The sequence below is a fragment of the Salvelinus namaycush genome, chromosome 11 (genome assembly GCF_016432855.1).
Source record: "Salvelinus namaycush isolate Seneca chromosome 11, SaNama_1.0, whole genome shotgun sequence".
Taxonomy (NCBI): domain Eukaryota; kingdom Metazoa; phylum Chordata; class Actinopteri; order Salmoniformes; family Salmonidae; genus Salvelinus; species Salvelinus namaycush.
Window position 1 is genome coordinate 29,409,817 of NC_052317.1, and position 27,285 is coordinate 29,437,101.

General features: G+C 41.9%; 1 protein-coding gene across 1 annotated transcript in view; it reads right to left on the reverse strand.

The window, feature by feature from the left end:
* Positions 1–9,724: 9,724 nt before the first annotated feature.
* Positions 9,725–27,285, reverse strand: part of LOC120055330 (parathyroid hormone/parathyroid hormone-related peptide receptor-like) — an 80,431-nt gene continuing 62,870 nt past the window's right edge. Inside the window, exons 6-14 of the mRNA XM_039003204.1 lie at positions 20,652–20,746; positions 15,502–15,688; positions 13,271–13,424; positions 12,648–12,708; positions 12,093–12,159; positions 11,836–11,930; positions 10,819–10,960; positions 10,320–10,361; positions 9,725–10,099 (exon numbers count right to left, since the gene is read on the reverse strand). Coding sequence (XP_038859132.1) covers positions 9,725–10,099; positions 10,320–10,361; positions 10,819–10,960; positions 11,836–11,930; positions 12,093–12,159; positions 12,648–12,708; positions 13,271–13,424; positions 15,502–15,688; positions 20,652–20,746 — 1,218 coding nt within the window. The remainder of the gene's footprint in view (positions 10,100–10,319; positions 10,362–10,818; positions 10,961–11,835; positions 11,931–12,092; positions 12,160–12,647; positions 12,709–13,270; positions 13,425–15,501; positions 15,689–20,651; positions 20,747–27,285) is intronic.

Here is a 27,285-nt window from a genome sequence, read left to right on the forward strand (position 1 = left end):
TAGGAGAGCAGACTTTTTGTAAAACACATAGGGTCGATAGAAAGACAGCAGTCACACACAGCATGAAGTTGAAAGATAAGCAGCCCATTCACTCAGACATAATAAGCCAGTAGGTCCCAATCACATAAGAATACAAAAAAACAACCATTAGACTAAGCATTTCCCAATCGAAATGTGAAAATATTTCTATTTGCAAACATATTTTTCACATTCAGCATATAAAGTAGCCTAACCGGTGATCTAAAGTTTAAGTGGAAAATGTTTCACACACAATCTATATTCAAAAAGATAGCTACAAACAGCAATCGAGCAAGAATAAATAAAACACGGTTCCACTCACAGATGATAATCATTTGAAACTTAATTTGTTTAAAGCTAATCTTGAAAATGGCGAATCTAACAAATTAGCAACATCTTTTTCGATAACAGCTGCTGCAGCCACTACTAGCTTACAATAAAAACTGGCTAGCTAGACTGTCGGAAAACTACTACTCGCTATTTTGGCCTTCGAGAAGGCCTTTATAAATTGAATGGCACATGCCTTTTATATAGCTCAGGGGTGTCAAACAAATTCTCACATGGGCTGCAGTCGGTCTTCAACAATGTCCTGAGGGCCGCATTGACAGTTTGTTATTTCCTCACTGTCAAAATGTGAAGAAAGAAAATTCCTCCTTGACTGTCTAGCTTTCATTTCAGGGATAATTAGCAAACTGGACACAGTAAAGAATCTGTATGAATGTAGGTAAAAACATATTTTCAGTGTTAACCCTTTCCAACACAAATCGAAGAGATTTAATCAGAATATCATTTAAAAATAAAATTAGAATACATTTGAAATAGTTTTGAAAAGATGAAATATAAATTCAAACGACATTTATAGTTTAAAAAAATCCTTAGGCCTTCTCTGAAGGCGTAGAAGGCCCTCACGGTTCCCCCCTGGCCTAAATTTAAAAAAATGGTTTCAGACAGCTTGGTTAAACTGATAATGAAAATATAATTCTGTTTGTGAGAGAATTCGAAATGTTAAATTCCGTAAGTGTTTGACATTTACAGGAGACGGTAAAGCAAACACCGGACAGGAGGAAACGATGAGGGGAGGATTAGGGACAAAGTGTAACTTCACTCCCCTAATTCTTTGCCTTACAGACAAGTGGAAAAGCTATTCAAATGGAAAGTAGACGTTATTCCAGCACACTTTGATCAGTCATGCGCTGCATTGTGTCAGTTTACTGGCTCTGATGCACACACGCATGGTCACAAATGCACACGCAACCACATTTCATTCCCACAGAGGTGTCGGGTCATCTGAGGATTATTCAGATGACCCTACATATCCGCATGCAAAGAGGAGTCAGGAGGGGGAGTGTGCATGTTGCACCTCGGTCTCCACCGGACAGACAGAATACCAGAGAGAGAGAGACAAATATAATAGTATTCGTTCACATGCTTCATAAACAACAGGTGTAGACTAACAGTGTGCATGCGAGTGTGTGTGAGCGGGCGTGCAAGAGTGTGTGAGTGCGCCTGTGTGTCTCAGACTGAGAAAATAACACCATCAGTGAGAAGAGTCGTAGCCTAGGGACGTCACAGTGGGAGGGAGGAAGATAGTGGTCACACTTGGCTTGACTATATTTTCATAGTAATTAGATCGGCTGGTACAGTGTAACTGAACATGTGGGTACACTGACATTGTATTTATGACTGTTTTGAAGTTCATTAAATCAGTAATCCAAAGCAATAATTATGGGATGAGGAGAGGGGGTTTGAATGTGTTCATGGATCTAATGCAAACGTGTGTATTTACACATACACGTAATGAATATAAAAATCTAATTTATTTATAAAGCTCTTCTTACATCAGCTGATGTCACAAAGGGCTGTACAGAAACTCAGCCTAAAACCCCAAACAGCAAGCAATGCAGGTGTAGAAGCACGGTGGCTAGGAAAAACTCCCTAGAAAGGCCAGAACCTAGGAAGAAATCTAGAGAGGAGCCAGGCTATGAGGGGTGGCCAGTCCTCTTCTGGCTGTGCCAGGTGGAAATTATAACAGAACATGGCCAAGATGTTCAAATGTTCATAGATGACCAGCAGGGTCAAATAATAATCACAGTGGTTGTCGAGGGTGCAACAGGTCAGCACCTCAGGAGTAAAACCAACTGACATTTTCATAGCCGATCATTCAGAGTATCTCTACCGCTGTCTCTAGAGAGTTGAAAACAGCAGGTCAAGGTTCCATAGCCGCAAGAAGAACAGTTGAAACTGGAGCAGCAGCACAGCCAGGTGGACTGTGGACAGCAAGGAGTCATCAGACCAGGTAGTCCTGAGGCATGGTTCTAGGGCTCAGGTCCTTCAAGAGAAAGAAAAGAAAAAGAAAGCATACTTAAATTCACACAGGACACGGGATAAGACAGAAGCAATACTCCAGATATAACAGACTGACCCTAGCCCCCCGACACAAACTACTGCAGAATAAATACTGGAGGCTGAGATATGAGGGATCAGGAGACGCTGTGTCCCCGTCTGACGATACCCCCAGACAGGGCCAAACAGGCAGGATATAACCCCACCCACTTTTCCAAAGCACAGCCCCCACACCACTAGAGGGATATCTTCAACCACCAACTTACCATCCTGAGACAAGGCCGAGTATAGCCCAAGAAGATCTCCCCCACAGCACAACCCAAGTGGGGGGGGGGGGGGGGTTTGCCAACCCGGACAGGAAGATCACATCAGTGACTCAACCCAGTCAAGTGACGCACCCCTCCTAGGGATGGCATGGAAGAGCACCAGTAAGCTGGTATTTGTAGTTGTCCACATATTCTAAGTCAGAACCGTCCAGAGTAGTGATTCTGGACGGGCGGGCAGGTGTGGGCAGCGATCGGTTGAAGAGCATGCATTTAGTTTTACTTGCATTTAAGAGCAGTTGGAGGCCACGGATGGAGAGTTGTATGGCATTGAAGCTCGTCTGGAGGTTAGTTCACAGTGTCCAACGAAGGGCCAGAAGTATACAGAATGGTGTCATCTGCGTAGAGGTGGATCAGAGAATCACCAACAACAAGAGCGACATCATTGATGTGTACAGAGAAAAGAGACGGCCCGAGGATTGAACCCTGTGGCACCCCCATAGAGACTGTCAGAGGTCCGGACAACAGGCCCTCCAATTTGACACACTGAACTCTGTCTGAGAAGTAGTTGGTGAACCAGGCGAGGCAGTCATTTGAGAAACCAAGGCTGTTGAGTCTGCTGATAAGAATGTGGTGATTGACAGAGTCGAAAGCCTTGGCCAGGTCGATGATGGCGGTTATGATATCGTTTAGTACCTTGAGCATGGCTGAGGTGCACCCATGACCTGCTCAGAAACCACATTGCATAACGGAGAAGGTACGGTGGGATTCGAAATGGTCGGTGATCTGTTTGTTAACTTGGCATTCGAAGACTTTTGAAAGGCAGGGTAGGATAGATATAGGTCTGTAGCAGTTTGGGTCTAGAGTGTCTCCCCCTTTGAAGAGGGGGATGACCATGGCAGCTTTCCAATCTATGGGAATCTCAGACGATACGAAAGAAAGGTTGAACAGGCTAGTAATAGGGATTGCAACAATTTCGGCAGATAATTTTAGAAATAGAGGGTCCAGATTGTCTAGCCCGGCTGATTTGTAGGGGTCCAGATTTTGCAGCTCTTTCAGAACATCAGCTATCTGGATTTGGGTGACGGAGAAATGAGGGAGGCTTGGGCAAGTTGCTGTGGGGGGCGCAGGGCTGTTGACCGGGGTAGGGGTAGCAAGGTGGAAAGCATGGCCAGCCACAGAAAAATGCTTACTGAAATTCTCAATTATTGCGGATTTACCAGTGGTGACAGCGTTTCCTAGCCTCAGTGCAGTGGGCAGCTGGGAGGAGGTGCTCTTATTCTCCATGGACTTTACAGTGTCCCAGAACTTTTTTGAGTTTGTGCTACAGGATGCACATTTCTGTTTGAAAAAGCTAGCCTTTGCTTTCCTACCTGCCTGTGTATATTGGTTCCATCCATCTTGGATGTAATGTAGAATGTTCATTCAAATTATGTTAACTGATGTGGCTCATATAATGGAATGTATTTTTGTAATGTCAGTTGAGTTGAATCAACAAATCACAGCACAGATTGATGGGTACACTTCCTACTTTTACTTCCTGTTTTTACTTCCTGCTTTGCTCCAATGGGTTCACTAAAAATGACTACCGGTCCACCCATTATGCCATCATTGACTTGAATGGGGACGTCCATTCTATTTCTCTGTGTTTGCTCCTCTGTTACTGTATTCAAGATGCGTTATACAAGTTTTGTATAATTTCAGCCAGTAGCTTTGAAAGTACTGCTCACGAACCAAAACGGGTCCCCGAAAATGTTGCACAATCGTCTACTACGTCATCCATTTCCTGTATGTTACCTCCTTTTTTTGGTGCAATTCGTATGATATGTTACATCCAATTCATACAGTATTTTATGCATTTGTTGCGCTTAAGGTCCCGCTCAATTGCTTTAAGAAGGTGTAGTAAGAAGCAGCAGTATCCTCTCCCTCTCAGCAGTGGTTTCCCCTAGAGCAGGAACTAGCACACCCGGGGTGCTACCATGGCTGTTATAGAGGGAGGGGGCATTCGCGAGGCAATCCTTGCAATCTTCACAGCTCTAGATTGTGGGAGCTGTTGAATTTTTCATTACAGAAATCCTCTCATGCATGGAGGGGACGTTGTAAGACATGCACACTGTGTCTGTCTTCATGCTGATTCACATGTTTAGTTGTAACAGATGGCATATAAACAGCTTAGTCTTCATCTAAATAGTTTCAATACTTTCAATCTTTCCTCTATCTCAAAATGCCATTTGACTTTGGAAACAATGAATAAATACATATAAAACAATGAATAAATACATGTCAATGGATATGCTGGATCAAGGAAGGGATATAACCATCTACATTGCCTTCAAAGTATTCATACCCCTTTACTTAGTACACATTTTGTTGCGTTACAGTTGAATTAAAAATGAATTCAATAGATTGTTTTTCTTTCCCATCTACACAAAAAAAACATGACAAAGTGAAAACATGTTTCAATACATTTTTGCAAATTTATTGAGAATGAAATACAGAAATGTACATGTTAGAATCACCTTTGGCAGTGATTACAGCTGTGAGTCATTCTGGGTTAGTCTCTAAGAGCCTTGCACACCTGGATTGTACAATAGTTTCCCATTATTATAAAAAAAATCCTCAAGCTCTGCCAAATTGGTTGTTGATCCTTGCTAGACAACCATATACAGTTGAAGTTTACATATACCTTAGCCAAATACATTTAAACTCAGTTTTTCACAATTCCTGACATTTAATCCAAGCAAAAATTCCCTGTTATAGGTCAGTTGGGATCACCACTATATTGTAAGAATGTGAAATGTCAGAATAATAGCAGAGAGAATGATTTATTTCAGCTTTTATTTATTTCATCACATTCCCAGGGGTCAGAAGTTTACATACTCAATTAGTATTTGTTGGCATTGCCTTTAAATTGTTTAACTTGGGTCAAACGTTTTGGGTAGCCTTCCACAAGCATCCCACAATAAATTGGGTGAATTTTGGCCCATTGCTGGAGCTGGTGTAACTGAGTCAGGTTTGTAGGCCTCCTTGCTCGTACACGCCTTTTCAGTTCTGCCCACACATTTTCTATAGGATTGAGGTCAGGGTTTTTTGATGGCCACTCCAATACCTTGACTTTGTTGTCCTTAAGCCGTTTTGTCACAACTTTAGAAGTATACTTGGGGTCATTGTCCATTTGGAAGACCCATTCGCGACCAAGCTTTAACTTCCTGACTGATGTCTTGAGATGTTGCTTCAATATATCCACATAATTTTCCTCCCTCATGATGCCATCTATTTTGTGAAGTGCACCAGTCCCTCCTGCAGCAAAGCACCCCCACAACATGATGCTGCCACTCCCGTGCTTCACGGTTGGGATGGTGTTCTTCGGGCTTGCAAGCCTCCCCCTCTTTCCTCCAAACATAACGAAGGTCATTGTGGCCAAAAAGTTATATTTTTGTTTCATCAGATCAGAGGACATTTCTCCAAAAAGTACGTTCTTTGTCCCCATGTGCAGTTGCAAACCATAGTCCAGCTTTTTTATGGCGGTTTTGGAGCAGTGGCTTCTTCCTTGCTGAGCGGCCTTTCAGGTTATGTTGATATAGGACTCGTTTTACTGTGGATATAGATACTTTTGTACCTGTTTCCTCCAGCATCTTCACAGGGTCCTTTGCTGTTTTTCTGGGATTGATTTGCACTTTTCACTCCAAAGTACGTTCATCTATAGGAGACAGAACGCGTCTCCTTCCTGAGTGGTATGACAGCTGCGTGGTCCCATGGTGTTTATACTTGCGTACTATTGCTTGTACAGATGAACGTGGTACCTTCATACATTTGGAAATTGCTCCCAAGGATGAACCAGACTTGTGAAGGTCTACAATTATTTTTCTGAGGACTTGGGGGATTTCTTTTGATTTTCCCATGATGTCAAGCAAAGAGGCACTGAGTTTGAAGGTAGGCCTTGAAATACATCCACAGGTACACCTCCAATTGACTCAAATTGTGTCAATTAGCCTATCAGAAGCTTCTAAAGCCATGACATCATTTTCTGGAATTTTCCAAGCTGTTTAAAGGCACAGTCAACTTAGTGTATGTAAACTTCTGACCCACTGGAATTGTGATACAGTGAATTATAAGTGAAATAATCTCTCTGTAAACAATTTTTGGAAAAATTACTTGTGTCATGCACAAAGAGGATGTTCTAACCGACTTGCCAAAACCATAGTTTGTTATCAAGAAATTTGTGGAGTGGTTGAAAAACGAGTTTTAATGACTCCAACCTAAGTGTATGTATACTTACGACTTCAACTGTATATACAGTACCAGTCAAAAGTTTGGACACACCTACTCACTCAAGGGTTTTTCTTTCTTTTTACTATTTTCTACATTGTAGAATAATAGTGAAGACATAAAAACTGTGAAATTAAACATATGGAATCATGTAGTAACTAAAAAAGTGTTAAATAAATCATAATATATTTTAGATTTTTCAAAGCAGCCACCCGTTGCCTTGTTGACAGCTTTGCACACTCTTGGCGTTCTCTCAACCAACTTCACGAGGTAGTCTCCTGGAATGCTTTTCAAACAGTCTTGAAGGAGTTCCCACATATGCTGAGCACTTGTTGGCTGCTTTTCCTTCACTCTGCAGTCAAACTCATTCCAAACCATCTCAATTGGGTTGCGGTTGGGTGATTGTGGAGGCCAGGTCATCTGATGCAGCACTCCATCACTCTCATTCTTGGTCAAATAGCCCTTACAGAGCCTGGAGGTGTGTTTTGGGTCCATGTCCTGTTGAAAAAGAAATGATAGTCTCACTAAGTGCAAACCAAATGGGATGGCGTATTGCTGCAGAATGCTGTGGTAGCCATGCTGGTTAAGTGTGCCCTGAATTCTAAATAAATCACAGACAGTGTCACCAGCAAAACACCCCCACACCATCACACCTTCGCCTCCATGCTTCAAAGTGGGAACCACACATGCAGAGATCATCCGTTCACCTACTCTGCGTCTCACAAAGACACGGCGGTTGGAGCCAAGCATCTCAAATTTGGACTCATCAGACCAAAGGACAGATTTCCATCGGTCTAATGTCCATTGCTCGTGTTTCTTGGCCCAAGCAAGTCTCTTCTTATTCGTGTCCTTTAGTAGTGGTTTCTTTGCAGCAATTCGACCATGAAGGCCTGATTCACGTAATTTCCTCTAAACAGCTGATGTTGAGATGTGTCTGTTACTTGAACTCTATGAAGTGTTTATTTGGGCTGCAATCTGAGGTGCAGTTAATTGCCGATTTCTCAGGCTGGTAACTCTTATGAACTTGTCCTCTGCGGCAGAGGTAACTATTGGTCTTCCTTTCCTGTGACGGTCCTCTTGAGAGCCAGTTTCATCATAGCGCTTGATAATTTTTGCGACTGCACTTTAAGAAACCTTAAAAGTTCTTGAAATTTTCCAGATTGACTGACCTTGATGTCTTAAAGTAATGATGAACTGTCTTTTCTCTTTGCTTATTTGAGCTGTTCTTAGCATTATATGGACTTGGTATTATGCACATTTGTGGCCTGCTGGAGGTCATTTTGCAGGGCTCTGGCAGTGCTCCTCCTTGCACAAAGGCGGAGGTAGTGGTCCTGCTGCTGGGTTGTTGCCCTCCTACGGCCTCCTCCACGTCTCCTGATGTACTGGCCTGTCTCCTGGTAGCGCCTCCATGCTCTGGACACTACGCTGACAGACACAGCAAACCTTCTTGCCACAGCTCGCATTGATGTGCCATCCTGGATGAGCTGCACTACCTGAGCCACTTGTGTGGGTTGTAGACTCCGTCTCATGCTACCACTAGAGTGAAAGCACCGCCAGCATTCAAAAGTGACCAAAACATCAGCCAGGAAGCATAGGAACTGAGAAGTGGTCTGTGGTCACCACCTGCAGAACCACTCCTTTATTGGGGGTGTCTTGCTAATTGCCTATAATTTCCACCTTTTGTCTATTCCATTTGCACAACAGCATGTGAAATTTATTGTCAATCAGTGTTGCTTCCTAAGTGGACAGTTTGATTTCACAGAAGTGTGATTGACTTGGAGTTACATTGTGTTGTTTAAGTGTTCCCTTTATTTTTTTGAGCAGTGTATATATAAAACACAGGAAAAACACGTTTAGACTCCAATGGGCTCCAAGTTTCGGTTACTTTTGTGGCATTATATATTGTGAAATATAATATTATTATTGAAGAATGTAATCAACACATCATGGAAAAAGCATAAACTTCCATAGCCATTGAATATTAGGATAGTCTCTTTTAAATAGCAAAAATACAAACTGTACAAAAAGTTGATACTCATGGGGAAAAGTAATCCATTGGGCCTTTCTCCATATAAATCAACTCAAGAAGCCAGCACACCTCTGAAACTACAGACTAGCTCCAACTGATGCACTAGAATGGAGGGTTTAGAGGACCTGAGTTTTATTCCCTTTTAGCTACATCAAAGTGGGTTGGGTCAATTTACATCCACATTTTCAAACACATTGAAACGTAGTGAGATCTCCCCAACCACGCAGGCAGAATCAACTGCAGCCAGGCATATTCTCATATCACTAGGAGTGCCTAATGTAGCAGATGTGAGCTAGTGAGCTGTATGCTAACTTAGCCATCTGCTACACTAACATAAGCTAACATGCTCCTGCCAGAATGAGGACCTATAGTATACGGTTGACACCTTCAGCCACAGGACCTGTGGACAATCAATGCTGTCTGTTTCAGTCAGACACATTAGCCTACTGTTCATCCACAGACCATGGTTGGGATTCATCCATTATAAAGTACTTGCTGCAACACATTGAAGGCAGTGAAATAAAATCAACTGAGAAGCTTGACTGGTCTATGTGGTGCTATGTTTCATGGGAAGATCTCAATTGCATACTCCTCGCGTCCTCTCTCCTCTTCTCCTTTTCAAAACTCATTGGATGAGAAAGCCAGAGGTCCCTCTGGAGACGAGGAGAGAGGATACAAGGAGTATGTAATTGAGATCTTTCCCATGACTCATTCCTACAGAAATTGTCCTCACAGTGGAGGCGCTATTGGCTGCCTGAAGGTCACATGACATGACCATCTCTCGCAAGAGGTCACATGATTGTCACATGACGGTCTCCCGCTCCTCCTCCACTACAGGCGAGGGTTTCTCCTCCTCAACAGAATGCGGTGGCACGTTACTGGATGGCTGCTCCTCCTCGGGAACATGTAACTCCTGTCCTGAGGAAGGGATGGAGTGCTCGGAGATGGAACCATTCTTCACATACCCCGGGAGATTCCGGTGCCCGTTGACGGTGACGGGGCCCCCAAGGCGCGTGGTGAGGTGCAGTGCCAGGGGCCCCCGGGCAGTGACGTTGGTTACACTGGTGTGAGACACCATAGGTCCATAACTATATGTGTTACTGCCACTACGGGCTTTACGTTTAAAGTCCAGCGCTAGTGTCCTCCTGCTCCACGATTTCTTAATTTCCGCTTGAACCTAAAGATGGAAAGAAATTAGATTGTAACTAAATAGATCTAATCTACTGTGACATACAATAATTGAGTCTCAGGTGTGTGCATGCTGTGACTGCAATTCATCTTGAACATTATATTATCTTTCAGGATTACATATTTTGTCTTAAATAAAATACTATAATGAGTCATTGCGGACATTTTCACAGAAATATATTAACAAAGTTGTTCAAAGTAGTCCTTACCTCCCCATTGCAGAAACAATATATAATTGCAACAAAGAATCCCTGAAAAGGATAAAAAACATTATTACATTTTTGCTTAAGCCTCAAAGTTCACAGGTTGACCTGTGCATCTATCCAGAGCACTCTGGAAGAATGCCATGCAATCTAAAGTGACTTCTTCACGTCATTGATACCAGCTGCTTACTCTGAAAACACTGAGCTGTGCTCTCTCAAAATCTTAACTCATCACAGTTTAATCACAACTCAATAGCTAATTATGTGTAGCACACCACTAGAACAGATGCAGTGCCCCTTATTGGATCTTTTTAAAGTACTGTAGTAGCCCATCGTTTCGGATCTATTGCTGGCTGCCTGTGACTAAACCCATATGCAGTAGTATATTCATTCATTCTTTCGTTCGTTTGTTCATTCATTCATTAGTTAGTTTGTTCATTCGTTTGTTCATTCATTCGTTCATCCATCCATCCATCCATCTATGCTGTACAACATAAGTCGGTACCTGGAATGAATTGAAAAGCATCTCATAGTGCATCTGTATCTGCCATGGGACTTCAGTCACTTCAGTATAAGGCATGGCCATGAACACTATGTAGTGGACACCAAACAGTGGCATCAGGACCAATGTAGACTTCAACAGTTTCCTGAATAAATACAAGAAAATGTTCATAAGATAATTTTTTATTACAATCTACACTGAGTGTACAAAACAGAACACCTTCCTAATATTGAGTTGTACCCCCTTTTGCCCTCATAACAGCCTCAATTTGTGCAGCCATGGACTCTACAAGGTGTCAAAAGCATTCCACAGGGATGCTGGCCTATGTTGACTCCAATGCTTCCCACAGCTGTGTCAAGTTGGCTGGATGTCCTTTGGGTGGGGGACCATTCTTGATACACACAGGAAACGGTTGAGCTTAAATATTTTTTCTTGCCCATTCACCCTCTGAATGGTACACATACACAATCCATGTCTTGTCTAAAGGCTTCTGTAACCTGTCTCCCCCCATTCATCTACACTGATTGAAGTGGATTTGAACAGGTGACATCAATAAGGGATCATATCTTTCACCTGGTCAGTCTATGTCATGGAAAGACAGATTGTCATGTTTTGTACACTCTGTGTATTTATTGGCATTTTGCCCCATTGTTCATAAAACATTTTTTTGCCAGCTACAAATATAATCTACTGTACCTTTAATCTACAGTGCTGTACAGATTTCAATGTGATTATTATTATTATACTTTTAACATTTATTTTTAGATTTACTGTGCGTGACATTTATTGTAATGAGGAGATTAAGTTTGATGTTATCATGGTCATTCACTGCATTATGCATTTTCATACATACTATGTATCACTGACATTACTGGTGGCATGTTTCGGTGTGATAAAGATTCTATATTTCTATCAGCATGCTGGAGATAAAACAGAATACAAATGTATATAAGGAATACAAAATGTCATGATGAAACAGTCAGGGAAGGAGGAGCAGTCAGTCAGAGTAATGCTTCTTACCTGTACTGCTGTCTTGTGTCACATCTGCCAGCATTTGTCTCTCGAAGTTTAGTGGCCAGAACTCGTATTATATTCAGGAACAGCATAAAATTCACCTTTAAAAACAGAAAATTACACAATGTAGAACACCAAGGCCAAATCTCTCAAAAAGCAAATGGTGGTCATAGTGGTAAGTAATTGTGGTAAGTAAACGTGTCAATCGAAAACGTTAAATGCCATTACGCCAATTAAGATTTTCAATTGACATGTTTACTTACCACTATTGCTGTTAGAATGGGAACTTGTACGATCCACTTCAGATTGCCTGCACTTAGATCCCAGCACCTGCAAGTGATAAACAGGACACATGAAAAACTAATACAGGTAGGTATAATTGTTTATCTAATCGCTTTCAGGATCTGATCTGTTTCGGTTTATCCTAGTGTAGCAACAACACATGGGGAAGTTGGCAGTGCTTACAGTCTGTTCCTAGGCTCTAAGTCCTAGGCTGGAATTCTATCCAACCAGCCATGGCAATGTTTACACATGGTCCTTGTACACAAACTACTTCCTCCGTACACACATTTCCTATCCTGAAAACTGTCAGAATCTACCTGTGAGAGGTACTACTGTGTAAATACTGCAATGCGTGTTTCTATGAAATTGAGGATGTACACTCACACCCTTAAATATTCTAAGAATCTAAGAGGATTCTGGAACACGTTCTAAGGTCCTGTTTCACATTCCCATGAAAGATTCTGGCAAATGTACAGTACTATGTGTTTAGAGCTGACATCATCAATGACGAATTGGGATTTTAGCGCAGTACTTACTCTGTGTCTGCCAAGGTGGCTCTCACACTCGCCCACACTGTCACAAACATAGCTGGGACCCCTGTAAATCAACAACAACAAACATAAAAAAGATCTCAAAACAACTAAACAGCTGAGACCCCTGCAGAACAGAGCATAATTATTTGCAATCACACAAACAATGATTCAAAAACAAAATACAGTCATTTTCTTCCAATTATCATTGTGGATTCAAGTCAAAATTACCCTTGTAATATACTGCTAATATAATGTCGTTTTTCGGATTCTTGCAGCGAGGCAATTGGGTGACACAACATCCACATTGTATGCGCTGTGCTTACATAACAGATACACACAGTGTGTACAATGCAGGAGCCGTACAGCCGAGTTTTCTGAACTCTTCTTGAGTTCTGATTATAGTAGTACTCACACAGTATGTGTGAAACCAATGAATTGTAGATAATTGTGGAATCAACAATATTATCAGCTTTCTTCTAAACCTTCCTCGAAACATTATAACATTGGAATGGCTTTTGAAATTGATTGATTAATACATCTGTCTGGGATAGTTCGTTTAGCTTATTTTTTGACTTCATAGCAGTGAATCTGCAGTAAAACCTCCAAAGAATTCTGTGACCACTCACCCCATCCAATTAGAGTGAATCCCCAGAGGTACTTCCTGTCTGAGAAGAAGGTCATGAAGATGAGGCTGTGGAGGTACAGTCCCTCTACTAGGATCCAATAGTAGTTGGTAGCCAGGAAATATAGGAACAGGGTCACTGCCACCTTACAGCCAATCTAAAGGAAACAACAGACAAATACATCAAATATACTGAACTTACTAAGCATCCTTAAATACAGCAGCCTATTTCATGGTCACAAGCACTTGTAGATGAATGACTAATGACTTCCAACACCTTGAGACCTAGGCACTATAAGGTTCTATCTGATCTTTAGATGGTTTTTCATATCTCTGTGAAGTAAACATTTTGAAAAAGAACATTTTAAGTGAAAAATATATATATTTGCATGAACCAATTTGAACTTTGTGATATAAGGTTCTACCTGCAAACCAATCACAAACCTGAACAAATACAAAACTAATCAGAACGCATGTCTCCATCTCCCTCTAAGTATGATCTAGCCTAGTCTAGCCAGCAATAATGGCACGCAAGCAAAAAAACAACACTGTCAGAAATCTTACAGTAAATTATATCACATCGTTGTTCAGTGATGACAGTAATTCATCTGAGGATCATAATACATGTCTTAATGTATTTGATGATGTGTTCTGACTCTATCTTGATGCAATAGTGTTATTCTATCATTTATGCTATTCAAATAGCTAAAATCTTCTTAAAAACTGAACATGTCTAATTCAGAAGTGTCAGTTCGAACCTTATGGCTGAACCCAGATTGACATTTCAGAGCCATAAGGTTATATCCGCAATTGCACTAAAGAAACGGATTTACAAATGTCTCAGGATTTTGATACTCTGCACTTTAGGTACCTTTAAGGTGAGGACCTTAATGGGTAACAAAAGAAGAACTCACTACAAAACAGTTCTGAGATCTGGCATGTGAAAACTTTTATGCTCAATATCTCAGAACTATGCTTTGGGCAGATAGAACCTTGTGCCTTAATCACACCTACAGCATCATTGCGCAAAATGGTACGCAGCACCATCTGGATATGTGTGAAACAGAAGTTTAACATTCACCTTCTGTTACCATTTCTGTCGAGCCGTCTAAGCATACATTTTGACGCATACGTTCGATAAATCCAACGTATGCACCACACAGAACGCACTGCAACTGCCTCTGCAGCGACATGCTGCAAGGCAAACGCACCGTTCCATTGGAAGTGAACGTAGTTCTGGTGAACCAAAATGCAATGACGCTGTCGTTGTGATCGAGGCACTATAGTCTCATGGTCACGACCTGTCAATCGCAGAACCAATTCAGAATGCCTTGGATCTTCTTATAGTGTGACCTGAAGCCATTTTGAATCCTTATAATCTACTCTTGCTTCGCACTGTTATATAGTTATTCTGCTGGGTTGGTGTGACATACAGAAACTCTAAGGGTAGTGTGTACATTGACAAATGTGAAATCACTTTGTAGTGAGTAAACCAACATTCAAGCCTGTCCAGGATGAAACCTTAACCTCTAGGTTCCAATCACGGTTTGAACAATTAAAGATGTATTCTAATCCTAATGAATACTGTGTGTTGTTCCAATCTGTAGATGCTAATCAACTGTAAACAACAGGGAATCCCTGGAGGTTCAGCCTGTGTATGCCACGAGAGAAGCCCACCTCTATGCCTGTCTATTCTACCAGAGTACTTTGAAGTCCATAGCTGATTCCTTCAGCCTTGCATGCTCACTCTAGCTAGGGATATTACACGCGAGCCAAGAGAGACTTAGCCTTTTCTCCTCCTTTCTCTCTCTCTCTCTCTCTCTTCTTGTTTTATAATCATTAGGCAAGTCTTTCCCAGTAGCATTTGCTTTTTTTCTAATTTAGAAATGCTGCGAGAGACAGTAATGAAAAAATAATAATTATAATGAAAAGACCGATGACTCATAATACTGAATGCTGGAACGACTTTAGTAAGTCATATCCAATAGTCCCTGGATTACACTGATCACTATATCCTTAGAGGAAGGCCTTTTACAACGATCCAACCAATTTACAATGGACCTCTCAAAATAACAAAGTTCTAGAATTTGTAAACAACAAGTATTCCAGAATTTGTTTTCTATGGAAATAATTCACAGTTGCGTTTGGTCAGTGACTTAACTACATTAGCCTGCTACCTACTATTCTCGCGCACCAAACTTCCTATAGTCTGGGGAGAAAAGATTAGGCACTTACAAACTGGGTTTTGTTAGCTGGAGGAGCCTCAGTGATGGACTTGAGATCTTCCACACTGACTCTCTCCATATCTTCTAGGGCAGAGCCAGAGTATAGCACCACATCCTTTACGAAGATGCTGATGCCTCGGAGCATGAAGGACACAAACAGGTGCATGTGGATGTAGTTCCTGGTACAATGCAACCGCCTGGCAGAGAGGAGAGGAGAAAAAGATCATATAAATGATGATATAATCTGCACCGTGATATGCAATCATCATGTTGGGGTAATTGTAAGTTATACTGTTGGCTTCTTCATACCAAAGACAATCATTGAAAAATACATAAATCCTTGTGCAAAACATCAGAGAATGTGTTGCTACTAAGCCATTACTACACTAGGTACCCATGTTGAAATGTTATCAAGGTGGTAAGTGTGTGGAGGGGTGAAGGTTTTCCACAGTGAGTGTGCGTGTGAACAGTATGTGTGTGTGAATGTGGGTGTGTGTTTTCACACTCTTCAGAAGAGTATCAAATCAAAATCAAATGTATTTATAAAGCCCTTCTTACATCAGCTGATGTATCAAAGTGTTGTACAGAAACCCAGCCTAAAACCCCAAACAGCAAGCAATGCAGGTGTAGAAGCACGATGGCTGGGAAAAACTCCCTAGAAAGGCCAAAACCTAGGAAGAAACCTAGAGAGGAATCAGGCTATGAGGGGTGGCCAGTCCTCTTCTGGCTGTGCAGGGTGGAGATTATAACAGAACATGGCCAAGATGTTCAAATGTTCATAAATGACCAGCATGGTCAAATAATAATAATCACAGTAGTTTTCGAGGGTGCAACAAGTCAGCACCTCAGGAGTAAATGTCAGTTGGTTTTTCATAGCCAATCATTGAGAGTATCTCTACCACTCCTGCTGTCTCTAGAGAGTTGAAAACAGCAGGTCTGGGACAGGTAGCACGTCCGGTGAACAGGTCAGGGTTCCATAGCCGCAGGCAGAACAGTTGAAACTGGAGCAGTAGCACGGCCAGTTGGACTGGGGACAGCAAGGAGTCATCATGCCAGGTAGTGCTGATCATCATAATTAGAGCCAGCTCAATTCCTCGCTGACTATAATAAAACTACTGATTTAGGGGATTGAAAAGCACAAATATTGAATGAACCTCGCCCACCGTAGCCATTTGGTCCCTGGTTCATTGAGTGAGGGAATTATTTTATAAAGACATAAAAAGTATTTGGTGGTAATTGTAATGTTGCAGGGTGGCCAACATCCTCCTGGAGATTCCAGAATAGCTACTGTGCGTGCAGGCGTTTGCTCCAGCCCTGCTCGAAAACCCCACATTATAAAAAATCAGCTGCTCAACAGGACCTTGATAAGATGACTAAGATGACTGGTGTCTTTGAGCAGGGTTGGGTGAAGATTCTTCACAGCCAGTAGCTCTCCAGATGGACGGTTGACGGACCACATGTGTTTTATACAGTAGCCTATTAGTGCAGCATTATACTTTGTGGGGGGTTAAGTGCCTTGCTCAAGGCCACAACGGCAGGAGATACAATACATGGGTTCAGAGACCAGCAGCGTTCCATTGTCAACACCAGTGATCATAATGAATGTACTGTATTTTGTGAAGTGGTTTCTTGCATCAAAAACGCAATGTTCAGTCACCTTTTTGGCCCATGGTGTGACAGACCATACAAGTGATTTAAGCTTTCGGACAAGTAAAAGATCAGTTCTACTTGTCCGAAGGACAGGTGGCTAAAAAAGTTCATGTCAAGCCCTGATGTATTGAGAAGATCAAAGAGCATGTGAATTTCCTCCCAGACAAGCAAGTTTATCTGTCACATTATCCTCAAAATATCCCTTGTCAACATCTTTAAATCATAGGGAGCTATATAATAAGTGACAGCAGAAAACTCATGAATCATTATTCGCTCATTATTTGCTTGTGACTAACCTCTGTAGTCAAACGAATAGGTAACCTGGCTATTAGACAAGCTCTGCTTTGGGGAATATTGATTTATGAAGTTGTGAGGGAAAATCATATTGTATGTGAACCCGTGGAGGCTGCTGAGGGGAGGACAGCTCATAATAATGGCTGGAACGGAGTGAACGGAATGGAATCTGATACCATTCCACTGATTCCGCTCCAGCCATTACCAAGAGCCCGTGCTCCCCAATTCAGATGCCACCAGCCTCCTGTGAGGAGAACAGTCCCCCAGTGCATTGGGTGAAGGGGAGGAACACTACTGCTAATGTGCAGTATGTATCACTTGGTCTCGCCCCAGAAAACGTTTATGAACCTGCCTCTCTCGTGTCCGAGGGTTTTAAAAGCCTGACGTTAAATGGAAGAGGGAGCCGTGGCTGGAGTGCTCCTGGACATGCTGCTGGATCGTCAGCCCAGACATCCACGGACCCCTGAGACGCCTTATTAAACTCATTTGGCCCGTAGATTTCCTGGTGCCAGTTTAGGGGCTTTCTCTCTTAACACATTGGGTTACTCCCTAAGTCACGCAGAGCGGAACGTTTGTAAACACGACTTTACACCAATTCCTGGACCTGATTCACTGTAAAATGTCAAATTAATTCAAGGATTAGCGTTTATGCTGTTGAATATGAGTCATACGTTGTTCTATGGCAATGATAAGAACAAAGTAACTCTCTCTAGAAAATCCAACCAGTCAATTCACTACATATAAAATTGACTGTCAGAATGAATTTGCCCTTTCAGCCCACCTTAAAGGTTTCAGCCTGTAGACGACAGTATTTTGATGAGGCTGAAACTGCACACCAATATATTAACGATATCTTCATATAAACATCCCACTAAGTAGACAGAATAACAACAAACACTAACCACAGCTTTCCTATAGATCTCTATGGCCTGAGATCAATAAGTATGAAAATAACAAAGAATATAAATGTCAGCAAGATGAGGCACGTACCACAATCACACACTGGCCCTAAGGCAACAACCTCAAATGCAGCTATCTCTAATCCTTTTGAAAGTCAAACGCTCATGGAAAAGGCAAAGGTAAAACATGATAAACTCAGCAAAAAAAGAAATGTCCTCTCACTGTCAACTGCATTTATTTTCAGCAAACTTAACATGTGTAAATATTTGTATGCCATAAAAAGATTCAACAACTGAGACATAAACTGAACAAGTTCCACAGACATGTGACTAACAGAAATGGAATAATGTGTCCCTGAACAAAGGGGTGTCAAAATCAAAAGTAACAGTCAGTATCTGGTGTGGCCACCAGCTGCATTAAGTACTGCAGTGCATATCCTCCTCATGGACTGCACCAGATTTGCCAGTTCTTACTGTGAGATTTTACCCCACTCTTCCACCAAGGCACTTGCAAGTTCCCTGACATTTCTGGGGGGAATAGCCCTGGCCCTCACCCTCCGATCCAACAGGTCCCAGACATGCTCAATGGGATTGAGATCCGGGCTCTTCGCTGGCCATGGCAGAACACTGACATTCCTGTCTTGCAGGAAATCACGCACAGAACGAGCAGTATGGCTGGTGGCATTGTCATGCTGGAGGGTCATGTCAGGATGAGCCAGCAGGAAGGGTACCACATGAGGGAGGAGGATGTCTTCCTTGTAACGCACAGCGTTGAGATTAACTGCAATGACAACAAGCTCAGTCCGATGACACTGTGACACACCACCCCAGACCATGACGGACCCTCCACCTCCAAATCGATCCCGCTCCAGAGTACAGACCTCAGTGTAACGCTCATTCCTTCGACGATAAATTAGAATCCGACCATCACCCCTGGTGAAATAAAACCGCGACTCGTCAGTGAAGAGCACTTTTTGCCAGTCCTGTCTGGTCCAGCGACGGTGGGTTTTTGCCCATAGGCAACACAGTTGCCGGTGATGTCTGGTGAGGACCTGCCTTACAACAGGCCTACAAGCCCTCAGTCCAGCCTCTCTCAGCCTATTGCGGACAGTCTGAGCACTGATGGAGGGATTGTGCATTCCTGGTGTACCTCAGGCAGTTGTTGTTGCCATCCTGTACCTGTCCCGCAGGTGTGATGTTTAGATGTACCGATCCTGTGCAGGTGTTACACGTTCTCTGCCACTGTGAGGATGATCAGCTGTCCGTCCTGTCTCCCTGTAGCGCTGTCTTAGGCGTCTCACAGTACGGACATTGCAATTTATTGCCCTGGCCACATCTGCAGTCCTCATGCCTCCTTGCAGCATGCCTAAGGCACGTTCACGCAGATGAGCAGGGAATCTGGGCATCTTTCTTTTGGTGTTTTTCAGAGTCAGTATAAAGGCCTCTTTAGTGTCCTAAGTTTTCATAACTGTGACCTTAATTGCCTACCGTCTGTAAGCTGTTAGTGTCTTAACGACCGTTCCACGGTGCATGTTCATTAATTGTTTATGGTTCCTTGGGAAACAGTGTTTAAACCTTTTACAATGAAGATCTGTGAAGTTACTTGGATTTTTACAAATTATCTTTGAAAGACAGGGTCCTGAAAAAGGGATGTTTCTTTTTTTGCTGAGTTTACATACACATTTTGCACGTTTTGTTTCTTTGTTTCACCACACAAAACACTAGGCTACCTGGGGCAGCAGGTAGCCTAGTGGTTAGAGTGTTGGGCCAGTTACTGAAAGGTTGCTAGATCAAATTCCTGTGCCAACAAGGTAAAAATCTGTTGTTCTACCCCTGAACAAGGCAGTTAACCCACTGTTCCTAGGCTGTCATTGTAAATAATAATTTGTTTTTAACTGACTTGCCTAGTTAAATAAAGATTTTTTTTTTTAAACAGACTAGGGCAGTAGCAAGATACCACCAGGGCTATTGACTGTTTTTCCCATTAAGAAAGTCACTCACTGCCATCAAAATCATCTTTGACGATATATTTCTTCATTTTTCCTTACTCTTTGTTGTCTCATATTCACAGTGCTTTTACTATTTCCCAACGGCATTGTTTAAATATGTATGCTCAGCAGCACCCCATCAAATATCAAACCACAGTTGTCCTGATTTTAATGGAAGGTACCAATATCATTACTGTGACACTAACCCTAATCTCTGTCCCACTCGGACCGTTTATTCACCCAGCCCTCAAGCCCAGGTGGGATTTGGTGGAAGATAAAATATTAACTGAGAAAGGAATTTTCCCAATGGCAACAAGTAGATCACTCACCGGAAATAACCTAGGATGACCACAGCCACCATAAGTGATCCCAGAGAGATGGAGTATCCTACTGTATAGATGAGGTACAGACGGTCAAACACTTCCTGTTGAGAGAGACAAGGACATATGAAGGAGAAACATTAGAGAGATGGAGGACCCAGCTGTCTAGATAAGGTACAGTCAGTCAAACACCTCCTGTTGGGACAAGAGAGACAAGGACATATGAAGGATACATGTTGTTTGTCATATCATGTACTGTGTACTCGGAGGTGTCAGCCTACTTACAGTAGTTTGGTTGAGGAAGTGATAGAAGTGATAGATGTTTGATAAATCCATGACTAGTATGTGCCTGGTGTGCTAGATTGATCATTTTACAATACATAAAACATGGCTATACAGTCATTGACCGATGACTTTCCAATTACACAATATTGTCCCCATACATTTATTGATAATGTCAAGCTATCATGGGCCTCTGTGCCTTGTGTGCTACATTTATAATTTACAATATATACAACCTACCATTCCAATGACACAATATTGTCCCGATAAATCTGTGATAAATAAGTTACACATTTCATGCTTTCCAGAAGCACTGAGGATAATGTTACTCTTGACAAACGACTCACAGTCATTTTATATATCTTGTATTCTAATTTGCAATGTACTATGTATTAGACTTAGATATTGTGTGTATGTACTGACATGTAGGCTGTGTGACATTTTAACTATATGTAGTTCAGTCCTTGACGAATAATGTTCTGTACTATGTATTATGTCATGTTTCATGTGGATCCCAGGAATAGAAGCTGCTTCTTTTGCAGCGGCTAATGGGGATCCTAATAAATACCAAATACCAATACAGTTGCAGGCTACACATTGCAACATAGAAAACTGCTGTGGACCGAAAACTAAACAGCATGCATACCAAAGGTCAGAGAAGCTTATGTCAATGTGTGCAACCATTCCAAGGTCAAAGGTCATGCCATGGTGTGCGACTGTTCCAGGCCTCTAATTAGTTTCTAAATGAAATGGGGTGCATTGCTTCTGACAGCGAGCTGCCCCCCAGACGACTAAAGCCCACCAGACAATAAGGCTGCCCACCAAGAGACTGACTGAGATGACTCCAGGTTTCTAATAAACTGAACATTTGGCTTGAGAGATGTGCCGCGCTCACAAAAGCCTGGGTGAGGTGCGGAGAGTGCTGGGGCTTCCAGCAGGAGACTACAGCACAGAGCAAGCAGCCAGAGGACATACTGCTGGAGAGGCGAGAAGCTAGCACACCAGGGTTCAAATAGGACTTGTTTTCTTTCAAATACTTTAGCTGCACTTGATTTAGCTAGCCTGGCTTAATGGAACCAACAGCATAGTTCCAAAATAATACACTTTGCCCATCTGGCTCTCCAGGTAGGCTCAATCAACCCTCAAAGTATTTGCAAGAAAACTAATACTGTTTGAATCTAGGTCTGGCCTCCAGCTAGCTACCCGTGGTCCCTGTATCAACACAGCCTAGTGGAGGGGCTACTCTGGGGCCTGCTGTAACCAGAGCCTCCTCCACTGCTGTTATCATTTAGGGATGGAGACCCAGCGCCAAACCAAAGGGTTCCTAAGTTGTGGTGCGTGGCTGAAAGGTTTCATTGCTGCTGCTATGAATCCTGGAACCGGGAGACCATTGGCATAAACATTCAAAGTCGAAAAAGGAGGAAAATTAGGGGGCCTCATCAAAATGTGGATGGATACCCACAATCTCCTCCACCCAAAACCTTAATGTTGAGAGCCACATTTAAAAGAAGGAGAGAAGAATGCAGGTGGGGAGAGACCAGAGAAATGTTGGGGTTAACAGGAGAAAAAGCTGCATTGAGCAGCACTGAAGAGAAAACAGATCCTATTGGGAAGAAAAAACATTGGACAGTAAAAATCACAAACGCTGAATGTCTGCTCTTTGTTTTATCTGATGGCCCACTTCTCCTATGCTCTCTGGCCCTGTCTTTGTCAGCTGAGCAGATCTCGTCACTATCCAACCTAGGATCTTCATTTTATCACCCTGTTGCAGTAGAACTTTCCTGCAAACGTGTAGTGTATTTGAGGTTTAAAAAGGCTTCTGAAGTTAGTAGTCAACTCAGGGATTCAAACCAGCAACTTTTCAGTTACTGGCTCAACGCACTTAACCACTAGGCTACCTGTCACCCTAGCTTTACCTTCATTCAACGGATTCTTACAATCTGATATGATTCCTGTAGGCCTCTTCCCCTGACTTAAATGGAATGGAGATGGAATGGATTGTCAGAAAATAGGGTACATGACTGGCACCTCTCTCCCAAAATAATACAAAGTCCTGTAGCCAGGATTTCGAGGGAAATATTCAACATGTGGAAATAGATTTTTTTCAACACTGATTTTTTTCAAAGCAGCTTTAATCATAGAAAGATGACTGATACTGATATATAGTTCCTTTGCTTTATTCTGCTGTTATCACAGAGGTCATTCCAATTTCATTACATTCCATTCAGTAGTCCTTTACACTCACTCACTCGGTATGAAACTGGCAGATTTGGTCACTGATAAGCGCCTAAATTGGAACACAGTGGCTGTACAGTAACATGCTATACATCAGGGGTTCTCAACACTTTTTGGATCCGGGGACCCGGACAAAGACTTCGGCAGTGCATGGCAGTATGAACCAACTCTCGGGCCCTGGAAAATAACATTTTAAAATCCCGGCTCTTGGCAATGTAGAGAAAATTTTGCAGTTTTCAAGCTAATTTCACAAAAATTCTACACATTTTGTCATGGGGCAGAGAGATGTTTTGTTGTTGTAGCTTTAAAGCTAATATCCTGCAATTCTACAAATGTTGCAGTTTTAAATTACAGTGCATTCATGTTCCCAAAAACTTTTTGAGGGAATGCAAGAAGTATTAAGTTGAAATTTGTATAATTGGTGGAGTATTGTGGATACCAATATCCCTGTGAGCCTACCAGGCTCATGTTGCCCAGGGTTAAGAACAGAAATGGTAGATTAATAATATTACATTGTATTGTATAGTATTACACCCTCTAAACTTATTCCAAGGATGTTTAATCTGTTGTTATTAGTAAAATGTATATTTAAAAAAAATACACTGAGTGTACAAAACATTAGGAACACCTTCCTAATATTGAGTTGTACCCCCTTTTGCCCTCAGAACAGCCTCAATTCGTTGGAGCATGGACTCGACAAGGTGTCGAAATCATTCCACAGGGATGCTGGCCCATGTTGACTCCAATGCTTCCCACAGCTGTGTCAAGCTGTGCCAGGCCGCAATTGTAAATGAGAACTTGTTCTCAACTTGCCTACCTGGTTAAATAAAGGTGAAATAAAAAATAAATACATAAAAAAGTTGGCTGAAGGACCATTCTTGGTACACACAGGAAACTGTTGAGCATTGCAGCAGCATTGCACTTCTTGACACACTCAAACTGGTGCGCCTGACACCTACTACCTTACCCGGTTGAAAGGCACTTACATATTTTGTCTTGCCCATTTTTTTAACCTTTATTTAACTAGGCAAGTCAGTTAAGAACAAATTATTATTTACAATGATGGCCAACAGTGGGTTAACTGCCTTGTTTAGCGGCAGGATGACAGATTTCTACCTTGTCAGCTCATGGATTCAATCCAGCAACCTTTCGGTTACTGGCTCAATGCTCTAACCACTAGGCTACCTGATACCCTCATTCACCTTCTTGAATGGAACACACACACAATCCATGCCTCAATTGTCTCAAGGCTTAAAAATCATTATTTAACCTGTCTCTTTCATCTATACTGATTGAAGTGGATTTAACAGGTGACACCAATAAGGGATCATAGCTTTGATCTGGACAGTCTATGTCATGTAAAGAGCAGGTGTTCCTAATGTTTTGTAAACGCAGTGTATGATAAAGCTTAGGGTCTCTGCTATACAGAGCTGTATAAGATTTGAACTGCGTTCTAATTGTTAGCATTATGCAGAAATAGAAGATGTTCCCATCCCTCCTGCTAATTGGGATTTAAAAAATATATTTTGTTGTCTGAGCGAGAGGAATGCTGTAAATTAAGAGCATTTGATGTGTTCTGAAATATCAGACGTTGAACATTATAATAAATACCGCTTGATGTCATACAAGCAAACCATACACCTGTGTGTCCAAATGTGCAATTCATATTTCAATATGATAAAAACTCATGTAATTTACAGTATCAACATTTCTGATCACTTTGTTTGATGTGCAGTTCCAAGGATAACATGGCATTATACCCTGGGTTGTTCTGAACAGAATGAGTCTAAGCGCTTTCAAATTATGCCCACCTGACCCAGATTGTGATTTATAATGGACCGTTTTTAGATTGCGTGAACAACAACAGTAATTGGTAGCAATGCAGGGCTATGTTACAAACAAAAGTGTGCCTGCTTCAGTTCCTCAAGGACATACATAGCTAGGAGAGCTAAAAAAAAAAAGAAGTAAATTAAGACTGTTCTTTGAGTCATAAAATTGCATTGAAGTTACCTGTGCACACCAATTAGGCCTCACTCATTCCCTTGTAATTTCTTTGTCATGTTGCACCTACCACACATTTGCCATGAATATTCTTATAATGTTATTGAATATGTCCAGAGTAATTTCAGATTTCATAATTGTCAAATGCTGCGAAAAGTGCAGCGTAATGTGTGGATTCAGTCTCGTGTCAGGTGAACTGTTGCGTCCTCAATTTTGGTCCAGTAATTTCCCAATAATCTCCAAAATGTCCCCTTTAAATTGTAATCATGGTTATGGATATGCTTCTCATATTTCTTATGTTAGAAACATTTCTATTTGGCCCTATCCATATAGGCCAATTCCCACGATTGTAACGGGTTAAACCCCTTGGCCCTCAACAACCATTATTAGAGGTGTTCATTTCAATGATCGAATGGATTTCCTTAACACTCAGTTCTATGCCAGTGGACAGTGGGCTGCCATGGGTTAGTTTGTCTGCTCTGTCACTGGGCCTTGATAAGGAGGCGGTAGGTAATCAGCCCTTGAATGCAAGTATGGGTCGCTGCAGCCCATGGAGACCGGAGTATGGGTGACTGGGTGTGTCGAAAGGAGTAGGTGTGTGGAAGGCGAATAAACTAATTGGGCAGATTTGTTGCCACTCAACACCATTTTGTGTGGCCGATTGGGGTGCACGACGAGTCGATAAGCCAGCGACCAGTGAACCAGTGTTGTATTGACGTGCCTGCCGACCTGAGATGCTTCCTATTGGGTAACACGGTCGTGTCACCGGCGGTAGCTAACATGGCAATTGATTCACCTCCCATCAATTTATTTCAAGTAGGATAGCAGCCTACACAATAAATAACTAACATGGATAACCATATAGATATCACCTTGATACATACGTACATACAGTCTACTACTCAATGGGGAGGGCATGAACGGCAACATCACCGGGACACAGTGCCTTTCGCTCAGCTTGACAAGCACTTACATTTACATTTAAGTCATTTAGCAGACGCTCTTATCCAGAGCGACTTACAAATTGGAAAGTTCATACATATTCATCCTGGTCCCCCCGTGGGAATTGAACCCTGGTCCCCCCGTGGGAATTGAACCCACAACCCTGGCGTTGCAAGCGCCATGCTCTACCAACTGAGCCACACGGGACCAAATCCACTTCTGTCCAGCAAAGGCTGGGGAAGTAGCTACCTAGTAGCCAATATCAGGGTGACAGTAAGCACACGCATACAAAGCAACTGTACACCCATCTTCAGTACTTTTAATCCAAAATAAATAATTCTCCGTTTTATTACTGAAAATGTACAATTATTTGTGTAAAACTAAATACGACTCAGACTCCTCCTCTGCCTTCGAAACACAAGTCCAATCTTTCGCTGTACGGTAGCTCATGCCGCGTTCACGTGCTAGTTGGAACAAGGAAACTCTGAAATTTCCGACCTGCAAACTGATTGTAGTTATATATTTCTAGTTCCGACTACCACGTGAGTGTATGGTAGTTGAGTCGTAAGAAACAAAAAAACAGCTTCATCAATTATTATGTGGATTATAATTAATGGACATTTTTGTAGGGGACGATCAATTTTTCATAAGGGAAAATCCAGTCTGGAATTTCAAAGTGGATATTACAAACTTCATAAGCCTTTATAAAGCTCAAATACACTACAAGTTTAACTAGGTAAAACATTGCTCCTGTAAGTCACTTCCAAACACAAGTATTTTAATTTAGCAGATGCTCTTATCCAGAGCAATTTACAGGATTAGGGCTAAGTGCCTTGCTCAAGGGCACATCCACAGATTTTTCACCTAGTCAGCTCAGGGATTCAAACCAGCAATCGTTGGGTTAGTGGCACAATGCGCTTAACTGCTTGGCTACCTGCCTACTGTTGTGTTGTTCACATAATCTCCATGGGGGAAATTAGTCAATTGTCATGTCTGGTTTTCATTTCAAATAGTCCAACAATTCTGAGGGGACATGTCTTTTGTTCCATTACGCAACACTTCATCTAAATGATAAACAGGGTTTTTATGTTCATCTTCTAAATATATATTGTTATTGTTAGGTTTCTTACAAATTAGTAGAAACATCAGAAAAATCAGAAGGTAAACTAGTCTAACAATGGGG